Source organism: Diadema antillarum, unplaced genomic scaffold (genome assembly GCF_040938485.1).
Source record: "Diadema antillarum isolate AM-2024a unplaced genomic scaffold, OU_Dant_1.0 seq00002187_RagTag, whole genome shotgun sequence".
NCBI lineage: Eukaryota > Metazoa > Echinodermata > Echinoidea > Diadematoida > Diadematidae > Diadema > Diadema antillarum.
Window position 1 is genome coordinate 24,906 of NW_027272824.1, and position 15,712 is coordinate 40,617.

The window sequence follows — 15,712 nt, forward strand, 5'->3', positions numbered from 1 at the left end:
TACAGCCGAATTTACAAGATGGACACAGGAACGAGCAACGCCGCCTTTACGGAAATTCAGTGAAGTTTATACAGACAATAATTATTATGTGAATGGAAAGAGTATGCAACATGTCATGTTATCAAAAAAGAAAAGAAAAAGAAAAGAGAGAATACGAATTTTAATTCCCATAGTTCAACTTCAGTAAACTCGAATAGAACTGCGCAGAGACCCACAATCATAGAATACCAATCACGGAGGTACGGCACGTTTACGAACTCTTCTCCATCCTCAACTACACTCTGCTACCGTAGATTAAGAACTATTAGTACGCATGCGTGATAACCTGCCCGGCTATCCTATTGTGTCTGTTAGATGCTAACAGGTATATAAGGTGAACCTCACGGGGAACATGGCTCCGTCTTGATTCTCTTTCTCCTAGACTCGGTCTCCTCCGATCCACAGCTCGAGTCTTGAGAATTTCTGTGACCAGCCGATGACATCGACAAATCTACGGCCTCTGATTGGCTGGAAGAGCTCGCCGTCGCTGACGTGTCCAGTGACGTTGCGCGCGAATGGCTAGGCGCGTGCGACGCCGTTGACAGTGGTCCTTTCGCCGGCGTCTGCGTCGCATTTGGCACGTGCGCACTGGGAAGCCCATATGTAAGAGGTTGGAAGTGTCCAAACACTTTCATGTGCCGGTAGACTGGCACGAAATGGTAGTAAGGGGGCGGGTACACAAAGGGAAATGCTCCGCGATGATAGAGGTAATGCGGCGTCGACAGGTCGCCGCGAGCAGCTGAAGAAGCGACCGAACGAGGACAGGTAGAGGAGACGTCGCCGCTTTGGGAGGGCGTTGCCATTCGCGGCACCTGGAGAGGAGCATGAGGATGAGATATCAAGGAGCCGACTGCTGAGGCCGGGACGCACAGAAGATGATCAGAAGGAAGAAGGGAAGGCGCTCCTGTGCTGCTTGAGAAAGATGTGGACGAAGACATTGCACGAGATCCCATACCTGCAGACGTTGCTGTTCCTATCGAGGCTGTTGCGCCATGCGATGCTTGGAAGTGCAAAGCCGAAGCGGTTGCCGTTGACTGTCTATGGGAATCTGAGTTCTGAATGGAAGATGAGGCGTGAGCCATACTGTTCGCCGATGGCGCGCTCGGCGCGGATGGTGCGGTGCGCGGAGCTAGCGAATGAGCTGAAAACGTCACCTGGGCATTGTGGTCAGTTGATGGCTTACTTCGTATGGCAGAAAAAGGCACATTCCACGGAGCTAGCATACCAGGCCTCACATGGGGAACTGGGGGTACTCGGTGCAAAGGGTGCATCCCGGGTACTCCCGGGGGAGGGTAGTGAGGTACATTCGGTGGCAGTGACTTAGCTGAGTTGTCGAAGGTTGTCCGAACTCTTCTCCGGCAAGCCGTCAAATACCGCCGAAGCCTGCTTCGGAAGTCTTCGTGCAGTATCGCGCCCTTGTCGGGTGCTCGTCTCAGGAATCCTTCTCTATTCATCAAGCAGAGGGCCCGTCCGTTCATGTGGAAGTTACTCTTGTCGACAGCTATTGTATATTTCACTGCCAACGCGTCAAGCCAGCTCCCGACGTGATCGGCAGTCCATTTCCGTGGATCTACGATAATACAAACAGGCAAACAAAACAACAGCACTGAATATAGTTCAATAAACTATACAAACAAAATCTTTGTGGTTGTACTTGTATGCAAAAGAAGCACAAGCTATAAAAGAGTTCATGGGTTTGTTTTTTTTCAGAGCTTTTCCTCTTTTTTATGACTTACGGAAGTAGCTATGGATAAAACGAAGCAATTCGGACAAGGAGGGGATTCCCTGTCAAAAGGGTCGCAACGTACATAATAGTCAGAAATAATACATATACGTTCATATACATGCAGACGTAAAATCTAAGCCTCTCTATATAATAACGCGTGTACTGTAACTTACACTGTACTAATTACACCTTCTAACAGCCGAAAACGTCGAGCATGTCTAAAAGCTTAAAAGATATTCAAGTTCAACAACCAGAACAATAAGCGTAGCAATTTCATTGCACTGTGAAAGTCAATTTCAAAGTTCTGAAACAGGTTATAGTTAATGATTGTGCTACGCCTATACGATGAGTGTGACATACATTTGCGTGAAGGTGGTTCCAAGGAAATAAAGACATACTATAAATAGGACCAATGAGGTCAGTATTTTCTATCACTATATAGTCTTCTTCTCATTATTATGAGACTTCTGTTCTTCGGAGTTCTTAGAGGAAATTACTGATGCGATATTTCGCAACCATGCTAATCATTAACTTTTTTTTTCTACAGATGTTTTTGCTGGGGTCATGGAACTACGGTCACTTCAATACTTGCATGATTTTTAATCGGTATGGAAATCGCACTTCGCACAGACATTCACGTGGCCTTGAATACAGGCCTACTCGTATACCTCAATAAAACCAAACTAACCCTCGAATTTATAAGCATTTAATCGTTTCAGGATACTCGTACAAACGCATTTTATAATGAATTTGAAATATGCTGTACACACTGCCAGCTGCTATGAGCTATCCACACTCCCGTATCCACCCACCCACAAACACACACACACAAACAATGTAGTAAAAAGCAATGTTGCTGTCAAATTCGTAATAAACACACGCATTCACACATAGATTCACCCATACAGAAATCGCATTATTTCGCCCGAAAACCTTGGTAAGCTTTATTGATTGCGAGGCTTCCCGAAACTCTCCCAAATGACGTCATCATATTGCCCTGGGTGCGGGGATCGACTAGGTATTGCTTTTGTTTGTGACGTCGTGTCGTTGTCACTATTGTGCAAGTGCGTTGTAACGGATAAGCTTTTGTGTCCGTGAAAACCTTACCTATTGAAATCTCCGCAAAGTCCAACCCCCCCCCCCCAACATTTTTATGATACCTTCGCAGGCATGGAAAGGCCTATTACAAAGTCAAAGAGCCACAACACCACTTATTAATACCGAACAGTTCTCACGGTTAGAAGGAAGAGAAACTTACGCACTGCAGACAACGATGCGTGCATGCAGGGCCTACATTCAGTGACCAAATACATACATACATATCAGGGATGCCAAGTTCAAAAAATTTTATGAGTGAGATTTTCATGACTCGGCATCTCGGCGAGCGAATGTGCGCTTGGCTTCCTAAAGTAGGGACGTTTTTCAATTTTTAGCTCTTAATGGTGCTATCAGGTGCATACTTAAGTGACTATTTTTTTAACTTATTTTGAAAGACATAAGGAAAATATACCTTCAGTTGTAACTATCACTTTAATCCTTTGAGTTATGCTCCTTATTACGGACCCAAATTGCAGACTTTGCCCGATGCGTGAGAAAAATGGGTGCCATGCGTGAGATCGTGAGACGACCCCTAAAGGCTTGAGTATCACTCAGAATGCGTGAGACTTGATAGCTCTGACATATCCACATTGGCCTATATACATACACACACACGCATACATATACATGTACACACAAGCACAAGCACAAGCACACACACACACACACACACACACACCCATACATACATACATACATGAATACACGGTCATGCAGTCATTACACGTTACAATATAATCATTTCGTACATGATTATGCACATAACATACACAATATAATATTTCTATCAAAACAAAATGCGATGGGGTGGTTTTACGTGAAGTGGACACGTATGCTCAAAATCTCACCTGCCGGTATGTGTGTCAGGTTTGGAGAGGGCGATGCTCCCGATCGGACCGACGGATGCCCATCCTTGTTGCTAAGGCAACGAGAAGGCGGTCGCTTGTCCGAGATCCCGTTGACTTGTGCTGTCATCCACTTCTTCTAGCACAAAGCACACACACACACATAGAAAAAAAGAAGAAAAGAACAAAAATGCCACCTGTAAGCTCTCTACAGAATTAGAGGTGAAGTCTCTTACATTGTTCAAATGGAACAATTAAAGATAGAAGAAAAACAAACAAATAAACAAACAAACAAAGAAAAGCATATTTTTGAAAGTTACTGAATGTAAGATACTGTTCTGTGAGTTATCTGTATGCTTTAGAAACTTACACAATACACATCATCGACTTGTGACCGATATTCAAAATGTTACAGTGATGAATCAAATATTATATTATATATCATATACTGTATTAACTATGTACAACAACAGCAACAAATTCCGCTACAAATACACCCGTACTACTTCTACTACTACTGCTACTATGATACTGCAGTATATGCTCCTTCTACTCTATACTATACTACCACTGCAACTCTTCGCGCATTGCATTCTCGAACCTGCAAGTGTGATCTTACATTGGCACGTGCTAATATATGTTTGCATGCCATGTTTCACGCAAGATCCGGTGCGGAACCGGCGGGGCGCATTTTATTCCTACAATCATATGAAATATAAGGGTATATCATCCCGCGAGAAAAAAAAAAATCGCGAGTCACTGCCAAGTTTAATCAGGTGACATCTTCCTGTCGAGCAGATCTCCCAGTTTTATGAAAACAGTCGAAACCAAACTTTCAAAATTTCCCGGATTGGTTTAGAAACAATCATCAGAAGGTTCCGAGATCAGGAACAGTTTCATTTCGTTTGATTTTGCTTTCTCGTCGTTAATTTTTCTATATTGTTTTAATACAGGAATGCATTTTTTTTTTTGACGTGGCTACCGTCAATATCATTTCCGAGAAGAAAAAAGATGATGCTGAAATTTCCCGTATTGGTTTTAAAGCAATCATCAGAAATTCCCAAGATCAGGGCAGTTTTATTTCGCTTTTATACTGTATCTATTTTTTCAATTGTTTTAATACAGCGATGTCATTATCTGAAGTGACTATCATTAATATTGACACATTGAATTAAACGCTTATACTATAACTTTGGAGCCTACATCCTATATACAAGCTTTATTTTTTAGTAGGTTCCTCATATTACACATTATGTTCTTATACTTTTGTGTAATTTTATCTCAAATTGACTGCTGTGTTAAACGTTTTTTTTTTTTTTCAAGTCAAATGGAATGTAAAATTTGAACGCAAATGACTCTTGTGGAATATGGAACGAGAAAAAACAAAATCACTCCTGCGACGAAAAACAGCGATGTAATTGATTAACATATCATGCGAACATGAATCTGTGGTTTTATTGACGACAAGTCATGTTCCTCACATACCACCTGAAAGAGGTAAATCAAGAGCCCTTTTGTTATAGAAAATGAACATAATATGTGGAAGTCTCTTTCAATTCCATGCATATTCTTTGGCCTATTAATAGTATCATGATGTCGTGTATTATAGTCTCCTTGTCCAGCAAGGATGACACAAATCGGTGCAACGGAGACTGGAAAAAAATATAACGTCTGAACCAATTTGTTCGATTTTCCTCAAATTTCACAAAATAATGCGTCCTGCAAATATTTCTGCATTCACTAAATCCACACATAGCTCTATAGTTTGGGGGGAAATATGCTTTTCACCCTTTCTGGCAATAAAAGGGACATTCCAGACGATTTTCATAATTTCACATCATGTAGTACATAAATCGACAACTCCATGTATAGATTTGTGGAATTTATTGTGATTCTTGAGCAGAGAAACAATAGTTTGAAAAACCTTAAACAAATTACACTGAACAAGCATGATGACATAGGAGGTTCACATATTTCAGAAATGTAGCAGTGTAATTCCATTACAATACCGCTTGCTTGCGAGTTCACCTGTGTATAATCTATGCATGCCTTCTTCTTTTGTTCTGCTTCCTTGAGCCCCAACTCATGCATTCTTATGGTGACTCTGCCATGTCATCATCCTTGTTCATTGCAATATGTTCTAAATTTTGAAAATATTCTTATTCTTCATCCCAACTATCACAAATTCTGAAGCTCTGTCCTCAGCATAACTAATTTACAGTTGTTCAAATGTAAAAATCTGAAAATCACCCGGAGGTCTCCTTTAATTAATGAGTCAAACGTGCACGACTTTCACACACATACTTATGGCCAGGATATGAATGTGGGAAGCAGATGGTTAAGCAAAAAAGAAATAAAAACCAAGAAATGCTGCAATGTCTATACTGAAACATGCTAAAAAAAGATCTAGGAAGAAATATGAAAGAGTCGAGTTTTGGGAAAAAAAGTTTCGTATCCACAAGGAAGTGAAATTCTTTTTCCCTTCCACGTTGCACAATATTCACTGATCGCAGACATTAACCCCTTAAGGACGTGACCGTTTCAAAATGCCTTTGTCATGGCATGTAAAATGTCGCCAGTGGTAACATTAGGGTTAATGAACACGATCGTATAACGAGCGTGTCAAAGTAAACCTTGCGCATATCACCATAATGGAGTCATCAAAGCGCGCAACTTGTATTAGTGTTCGTTTCGTTTTATCTGCAGAGGCTTGCAGCTAATGCATGTTGCAATAATTGTAGTTACCACAATCACCACAACTGAGGTCCTGCATGTTGACCTAAAAGTCTGGCAGCCGATAAAGACATACACTGCTACCATGGTAACGGCAACTGTTGAAAATTTCTTCCTTGTCTGATGTTTTACACTTCATTCAACTTGGAGCCAACGTAATTTTCAAGCCTGTCGAAAAAAAGAAATACAGTTTTCCTTGTATACTTGCCATTAGACATACCACCCTCACATGCCATTCTATACTTTGTAGATAAAAGAATTCGATATAATATGAAAGTTGAATGTTGTGCATACATACAATTGTATTTCCCTTTCTGACCATTCCGAATTCCCACGTCCTTTCCTTCTTTGATTAATTTATAAAAAATGTTTGCTATACCGCATAATTATATCCTGGAATGATTTTGTCATAACGTGTACATAATATACGTGGAGATGTATCGTTCTGCAACCACATTATTCAGCATGCTAACTTCGAATGTACATTTTGGTGGGAATGCCAAATAGGCTCGTCGACGGTCTATCTCATGAGGAAGTACTACGTCATCCCTGCCGTGACATTTCAATTGGTTTTATGTCTACCCATAAGAGCAGTGATATAGCGGAACAAGTTTTTCCGAGGTCGTGGTCTCCTCCTAAATAAGTTTGTTTCTTTTTAAACTTCAGCTGTGGAATTCAAATGCCTCAGTCTCTTGATAGGCGGAAATTGCGACTCACCGCTGGCCAAAATCCTCTCTGGCGTGATGTCATTGTCGTTCTACAGTTTACTCAGCTTATATATTTTCACTTACAAACAATAGATATAATGTATTTTATGTGGTTCATACTATTATCTCTCTGTCTCAAAATGGGTATACGCATCATTACATTTGCGATCGGGGATCTCTCATTGTTTGTGCACTCACTTGAGAAGGTTCCATGTCAGTTCAGTCGTGTGGCGTCAGGTATATACTTTGGCAACTATACTTGTGGCTACAAAGTGAAACCTGGCATAACAACGTCATTAAAAAAACAAGTTATTATTGAATTTATTGAACCCGTGACTTCCTGGGCGCAGTTCTACATAGCCTGTTCTTTACTTCCAGTCTTTCAATCTTATCAGTTAGTGATTATACCTAAGATGAAAGGCTACTGGAAGTGACCTCGTTAATGTGATGACAAATGACGGGAATTTTTATCGTTGGAAAGGGAAATCATTGTTCCCAAATACTTTTCTTTCCTCACTATACCCATATACCGCCACCCCTTGGGATATGAAAGAAAAAACATTACTATACCAATAGTGACAGTTTAAAAATCGAAATTTACCTTGAAGAGAAAATCCCCCAAGTATACCCAATATCACTGCCTATAATGTGTGCAGTGTATACCCATACAAACCACGCTCATCTTTGTAGCCTTATGGAAATTGATATATGTAAAAAATATATGACACTCATATCAATAATGATGATGTAGATAATAATGATAATATCATCATCATCACTATAATCATCGCAAGGAAATTGTACTTTCTTCAATCACGTTTCGAAAAGACGCATTCATTGGGAGGATGAGGTGTGAAAATACGAACTGTAGATAACTAAGTATAATGCTAGCAAGATAACGTTGTATCTTTTTTTTCTACCTTTTTTTTTCTCATCTTCCAACTCCTTTCCCCTCTTTCGTTCAACTGAAATGGGGTGAAGAATTACCCCCCCCCCCTTCACTCCCTCAATACATCGCAACAATGTACAGCATCAAGATGTAACTGACGAGGGCTCCCTAAAAGGGGCTACATTTATCACTTTGTACACTTCAACGTGTTGGACCACTCCTTGCTCTTTTCATACTTGACTTAAAATCAATGTAGAATCAACTGAAAATCAAACAAACAATAAATGGCAGGCAGTGAGTAAAATCGGACATGAGATAAAAAAAAAGGTTTCAGAGAAGTCAACATTGATCACAATAACACGTGAAAATAAGATGAATTAAAGATCACGTGGCCATGACCTTGAAATATCAAGGTTAATGTCAAAATTGAGGCATCACTAAAGTACGTTTAATGGAAAACTGCCATACTTCTTGCTCATCTTATTGTGTTATATAATTCATGCAAAATAGTTCTCCCACTACCACCGAGGGGAAATTTAGTCCACAGAGATTAGTCGGTTGCAAGGTTATAGTAACTAAATGCGGTTTACGACATATCCGTTGTATTCCGAATCCGTCCCACGCAGTTTGCCTGTGACATTGTCTGCTGATCAAAATAGACGCGATCTGTTTCTCCGTTCTGGCCCAGACTTTCGTGCTATGAGCGGGCGGAAGACCCGCTTAAAGGACAAATTCACTTTAAAGGAAACAAAAACCCGAAGAGCAATGTGGATTGAGTGAAAGCAGCAACATTAGTAAAACACATCAGGGAAAGTTTGAGGAAAATCAGACAATCGATGCAAAAGTTATTAATTTTTGAAGTGTGGTGTAGAAACGACTGGATAAGGAGAGTACTAGAGTTCATGCGGTCATGTCTGAACAACAATATAAAGAAAATATAAAAAGAATTTCACAAAAATTGATTTTTTAAATGAAAATTACACATTCCATCAACTTGATAGTGACATAATATGTTAAGAGTAGTAATAATCCCCCCCCCCGCTTTCTAAAATCTTTTAGGGAAGTGCTCTTTCATTACGCTAGAAAAGTCAAGCATTTTGAATTTTCTATATATTGTTGTCAACACATGATGCCATAAACTCAAGTAGTCTCCTTATCAAGTGGTTCCAACACCAAAACTTTTATTATTCATACGATTGTCCGATTTTCCTTAAACTTTCACTGACGAGTTCTACTAATGTTGCTGCTTTCACTCAATCCACAATTCTCTGTGGGTTTTGGTTTCCTTTAATGTGCCGTATGCAAGTGTGGATTTAGTAAATGCAACAATATGATATAGAACACATCAGTGAAAGTGTAAGGAAAATCGGACAGTCGATTCACAAGTTAAGAATTTTTAAAGTTTCTGTGCAGTCGTCGCTGGATAGGGAGACTACAACACTTCATGATGGACAACATCAAAGAAAATATGAAGAAAATTCAACATGAAACTTATTTCCACTCTTCTATAGCATAATGAAAGAGCACTCGACTTACCCCTTCCAGAAAATCAGGGCGAACGGTATTATCCTTACTATTGTCATTAACAAGCTGATGGACTGTGTACTTTCCATTAAAAAAAAGAAAAGAAATTTGTGGAATTATCCTCGTATTTTTATACTGTTGTCCATAATGACGTCATGAACTGTATAGTAGTCTCCTTATCAGGCGATGACGGCATCGAAACTTTAAAGATTCATAACTTCTGAATCAATTATCAAATTTCCTCAAACTTTCAATCAGCGATGTGTTCTACTATATAATATTGGTGCTTTCACTCAATCCACATTTTCACTTGGGTTTGGGTTTCCTGTAAGGAGAGAGGAAAAAAAATGAACCATGGAACTACAAGCAGCTCTTATAATGGTTGAAGGTTGCACTTTTAAAGAGATATGCTCTGTCCTGACTTTCGCTGAACATAACCGCCATGTTGCAACCCGACACTACCGTGAATACAAGCATGATCATTACTTCAGCCATCACTTGACCTTGTCTTCTTTACCGTTTAGTGTTTTGTTGCAGGTTGCTTTTCATACATCAGCGCTACATTTATAGTGATCTGCACATTTACGAATATGCATATAATGATTATGCATATACATGTATTACGAAGCCAGTTCGTAATTAGCTCATGTACACATTGGTACAAATGACCTTTCTTTTTTTTTTTTTCTCAGTTGGTTAGGCACTTCATTCGTTTCCAAAGCGGCATAATACATAAGCTTGCCCAACGTAACAATTCATGGAATTCACATTCATATAAAGGATGAACTTGCGTTGAGATCAGGTGATGAGAATACTCCATCAGTTGACAATTTAGCAGGCATCCATTTCAATGTTTTCTGAATGCAATACAGCCAATTTCCTTTTACATTGAGAAATACCATTCTCGCTGTCAGGTGGATGTGCTGGCAAGCACCATTTAGATAAGGATCACATGAATAATCAGCGCATCACAGATGCTTATCTCAGTGAATTTACAAACCAAAATGACCTTTTTCTGCTCATGCGCAAAGTGGAATTACGAACTGGTCTACAACTGTCTAATACATGTATCAACGCAAGAGTACGTTCGCCTGAATTATATAAGTGATAACTATGATATTCTGTTACAGGATGCTCTCGTTCTGTGTAAGAAATACACGAACACGCGGAAAGTTTCATGCTACATAATTATAAAATACATACACAGCACGTTTACAATACATGTTATACCATACTTGTCTTGTACCATGCGTGTGCTATCATCTTGTACCATAAACTGTATCATTAGCAATCTGTTAAATGCCAAAGGGCCTATAACACTATGAATATGGACAATAATAATAAACTTCAACTTCATCTAATATGACATTTGGAATCTACCAGCTCAATATCGATATGAACAAAGACTTTGATCAATAATAAAACATCAAAATTAGGGAGAGGATACAATATTCTCTAGGTTTCAAGTTCGATGATTCTCATGGCATACGGGGATCCTGTTGTTTACAGTAATGAGAGCTACACGCCGAGACATAACAAGTTACTTTGCAAATAAGACCCATCGACAAATGAATGAATGGATCAAATGGAGCGCAACAAAGCAAATATTGGAGAATTCAGATGAATCGTTCACCCTGTGTACAACATCCCAGTAAAAAAAATAAATAAAATGAAATAAAATAAAATAAAATACGGAAAAAAAATCGTCCTTAGTTCTCCACGATGTCTGTTAATAGCGGGGAATAATTTTCCTTTCTTTCTCCCTCTCTCTCTCTCTCTCTTTAAGATGATTGATAACACTACTGAATGCACACATCGATATTTGACAGTATTTTGGCAGCATTTGGCACCAAAGCCGTGCAATAATCACGTTTATGAATACATTCCTCTCTAACACACAAACCTCTGTTTAAAGCGTTATTCGACCCACTTTGCTTGATTACAAGAATTCAGTGTTACCTTTGTAGTGGTCACATAAAGCAGATTAAAGGGGATGGCTAGTAACTGATCAGTGGGAATCAGTGGGAATGCTGAGGGATGAGTGTTCCAATCCTTGTGGGATTCATTTAAGAGTACATTATAATTTCTATTGTTGTGTGAAAATTGTTTGCTTCAGAATGGTCTCATATTCAAGTAATGTGCAGATTAATGTTTCCAGGTTAGCATGCTTGTGACAGTGACCAACATGCCTATAGAACCTTTTCTACTCATTTATGTAAGCAAAGTTGAACTTACGGACTGACTGCCAATCACTTTATCGCACTGTTATCACTATCCTTGTTTTAGTTTCAGTTATACATGTATATTAGGCCTGTAATATGTAGCCGAAACGACAAACTATACATGTACGAACAAAGAGGATGGGGGGGGGGGGGGGGGGGGTGGTGGTTACATGAAATACGAGTGTAAACGGCGTCATGATAAAATATTGATTGTATAATAATATCATACAATCAATATTATGAAACTCGACATGACGTCTATCACAAATATTTTGTAAACGCCATGTGGTGTGTGGAGTATGCACTGTAGGCCTATACAAGGTACATGTGTGTGTGCGTGTGTAGATGTGTGCATATGTCTTACGCAAAATTACATAGAAATCAAATAAAGATTAATGGAAAACAAAAAAAAAAGTGTGAGCGCGTGAGTGTGTGTGTAGTAGACGGCTCTGGTGTAATGGAAAGAAGGGCGGACATGGTCCATGTAGGCCTATTTGCATTGGTGGGATGACCATGAGGCACAGTGGAAAAAAAAAACACTTTGGGGGAAAAAGTGAAAAAAAAAATCCATGGACTCATGAAACAATAACACCCGCCACTCCAATACGACCACGGGTCGACACGGGTAGTCGGACTAAGAGGAGATGTATAGGACCAGGGAGGTGCTAAATACGAGTAGCACCTCCCCGATAGGACCCTGTCAACGCATTTCCACTGCAGACACCAAATCGATAAAATCTGCATGTGAAAGAAACGCTGGGTTTGACATTACACGCATATATATTATCATACAATAATTGTGTATATATACAGATGTAGATTATCTCGCGTATTATTAAAAGTCTGGGCTAACGAAACGCTCAAAGCACTGCAGTATACAATCATGGGGTGGTGGGTCATCTTCCCTCTTTGTACAACAAAATTACCCGTCCCTTACAGTGTTTTGTACACATGCAGTGCGTGGCGTCTCCCTTTCTACCTCCCCTGGTAAAAATAGGCTATACCCTCAGTGCGTGTACGCGCCACTACTCATCTTTTACACCTATACGTCCTTGATTACAGATTCAGTGAAGTTGAAGGTCAGATACGACTCAATGGTCCGAATGTTACCCTGCGACTTACCAACAACAAAGGCGCCACTGCGAGACGCATTCAACATTGACACAAAACCGCCGCCGCACCGTTTTCTGGGGCATCACGTGCAAGCGGCTTCCATGCAACGCCATGATTGTTGTTCCGTCTATTATAGGCGACAATGAAGACGTCACTTTATGAACGCACGCTGCATGACGAGCGAGAGACGCCAAACGCATTCATAAGAAATACTCAAACTTGACTGAATATACACACACAAACACAAACACAAACACACAAACACACAATGTAATTTTTAAAACAAAGAGGAATACACTATCACTGATGGTCGTTCAAGACGTCATCCATTTTCTGTACAAGGATTTTCGGTTGTTGTTTTTTTTTTTAAATCCCCTCCCCCAAAATTAATGTCTAGGCTCATAATCATACTATTCTGCAGTTTTAGTGACCCAACAATGACTTTCATAATAAATATGGGGGAATTCCTGACCAGTCAAAGGTTACTAACAAAACAAAAAATCTATTAAAATTGCATAAGCACAAAGGTGAAAATTGATCAAATAATATCGGATGAAACTTATAAAAAGCTTCGAAATTGAAAGTTTCGCTGTTAATTTTTTCAGGAAATATTTCTTGAACAGTGACTATGAATAATTCGTTCAAATGAGTGAAATAGATTATGATGACTATGTGATCGTCTCACAATGCATTTGCCGAATAGTCTATACACAGAATCTTGAAAATTCAATTGTTTGTTTTTCTTTTTTTTTTCTCATACAATTATGGCGCAGGCTCAAATCCCAATACAGTGTACAAATATACATATATATATTATGTCCAACTTAAAAAGGGAGAAGATACATGTACTAGCGCACGATCCGCTCTATGACTGTTCAAAACTATTCTAAAGTGATTTACACGCGAGAACCTATCGGACAGTTGGCTATGACGTTTTTGCCACATATTATGTTGCTCTAATCTTGACCGATATTAAACTATTACACATGAAACCTTGCAAAGGCGCGAAAGCTCCTTTTTTTTTAAATATGCAGAATCATTAAAAAAAACACACATAAAAACTTGTTTCCTATTCGTCACACTTGACTCGAATGCGTGGACTGGATTTCCACTTTAAAGGCATCCGTCTTCATTTACACGAAATCAATGATCATGGTGATACTGTATGCACTTCAGAGTACTCAGCACAATCACAAGTTGTGGGGTTGTTCCGACGTTTGTGACCGTGTAAACCTTGGTAACCATGACAACCAATAACGATTGTGTATAGGTGTGAAATGCGATCACGGTATATAGAGTATACAAGTGGTGTTCATGCTGGTAAGGAGCGTTACTCGTGCAAATGCTGCTGGTGGAAATCGATAGTACTCGAACTTTAAAGGGGAATTCCAGGCCAGTTATTTACATAAAGAGTAAAATCTTTCAAGCCCAACTATTAAAATTTGATCAAAATCGGAGGGGATGGCAGCATACATGTATATAAATTCATTATTTGCATGCATACTCAGATCGACTGCTCGAGAACTGTTCCGTGAAAATTAGTGAAAATGTACATTTTAATTACTTCCTTAAATTTCGTCCGATTTTGATCAAACTTCAACTGATGTGCTTGAAAGTTCGGATCTTTTTAGACTACATGTAACTTCACTTTGTCCTGAATTTCCCCTTCAAAGAGAGACACATTCTTACATTTGTACATTGCTGAGAGTTTCACTCACTGATCTTTCTCTATCTCTTTCCCCCTCTTTCTATCACAAACACATACACACACATATACAGTTGTATTATATTTGGATAGTATCCTGTAAAGGTAACATGAATTCACTGTATAACGACGTACACATGGATGAACAAACACACGTAGCATACAAGCATAATGACACACACCCCCACATACGAAATCAAAATGTACGCGGTCGCTATGGAGCAAATATCAATAACAAATATCAACATTCTCAATGAACCGTTTTGATATACAAAGGGTACAGTTCATTGAAAAATGCTCGTGCCTCGTGGGAATTATTATTATGGTGAGTCACAATCTGTCACCCTTTTCAGGCATTTAACGATATTTTTTTTCTTTTCAATATATTTCACCCCTTAGTTCTTCATTTTCGGATAGCAGGGACACTAATCTCATACAAACACTACAGTTATCTGACTATATAATTTATGCCATTCCTGGCAATGTTTAACATCGTGATCTTCCTTGCAAGGCCGCTGTAACTGCTCCAACCCACACTGACGTACATGGCGGATTTATAGGAAATATGAGCACATATTTATAATCTTCATTATAACAGGAACTGTGTACCTGCATAATTCAACGCAAATTTCCAAACTATATACTAGTAGTCTGCGGCTCCATACTTTAATAGTGAATGCATGGGGCACCGACAGACTGATAATGAACATACAAAAATTATACTACTGCTGTACGCATTCACCTTCTCACAACTTGCTTTCGGAAAATACGGCTGTGCGTAACGTGGATATATGTCATCATAAATATGTTTCAAAATACTTCCGGTTTTGCAAAGGGGAAATCTGACTTGCTGTATTGCCATAAGTCTTTCCCTTGTTTCGTCATTGTTGTTATTCAAGATTCATGGTTCGCCTCGCCTTTGAGAACAGGGAAAAAAATGTTAAATCAGGGACGCGAGAAGAATGTTGAACATCACCGATATCATGGAGGAAGCTCGTCGATTGTTTATCCATTTTGTTGATAGTTGTTTTGTTTACGATCATAGCAACTGCACGGTGAATCTTCTCCTGACAGAACATGCACGCGTCAACAGTCAGTGAACAATAACGAA

The 15,712-nt window shown here is 39.3% G+C and overlaps 1 protein-coding gene across 1 annotated transcript in view; it reads right to left on the reverse strand.

Moving 5' to 3' along the window:
- Positions 1-218: 218 nt before the first annotated feature.
- LOC139714191 (uncharacterized) overlaps positions 219-15,712 on the reverse strand; it is a 31,224-nt gene continuing 15,730 nt past the window's right edge. The window contains exons 2-3 of the mRNA XM_071625906.1: positions 3,712-3,844; positions 219-1,609 (exon numbers count right to left, since the gene is read on the reverse strand). Of these exons, the coding sequence (XP_071482007.1) occupies positions 381-1,609; positions 3,712-3,844 (1,362 nt within the window). The 3' untranslated portion in view covers positions 219-380. The remainder of the gene's footprint in view (positions 1,610-3,711; positions 3,845-15,712) is intronic.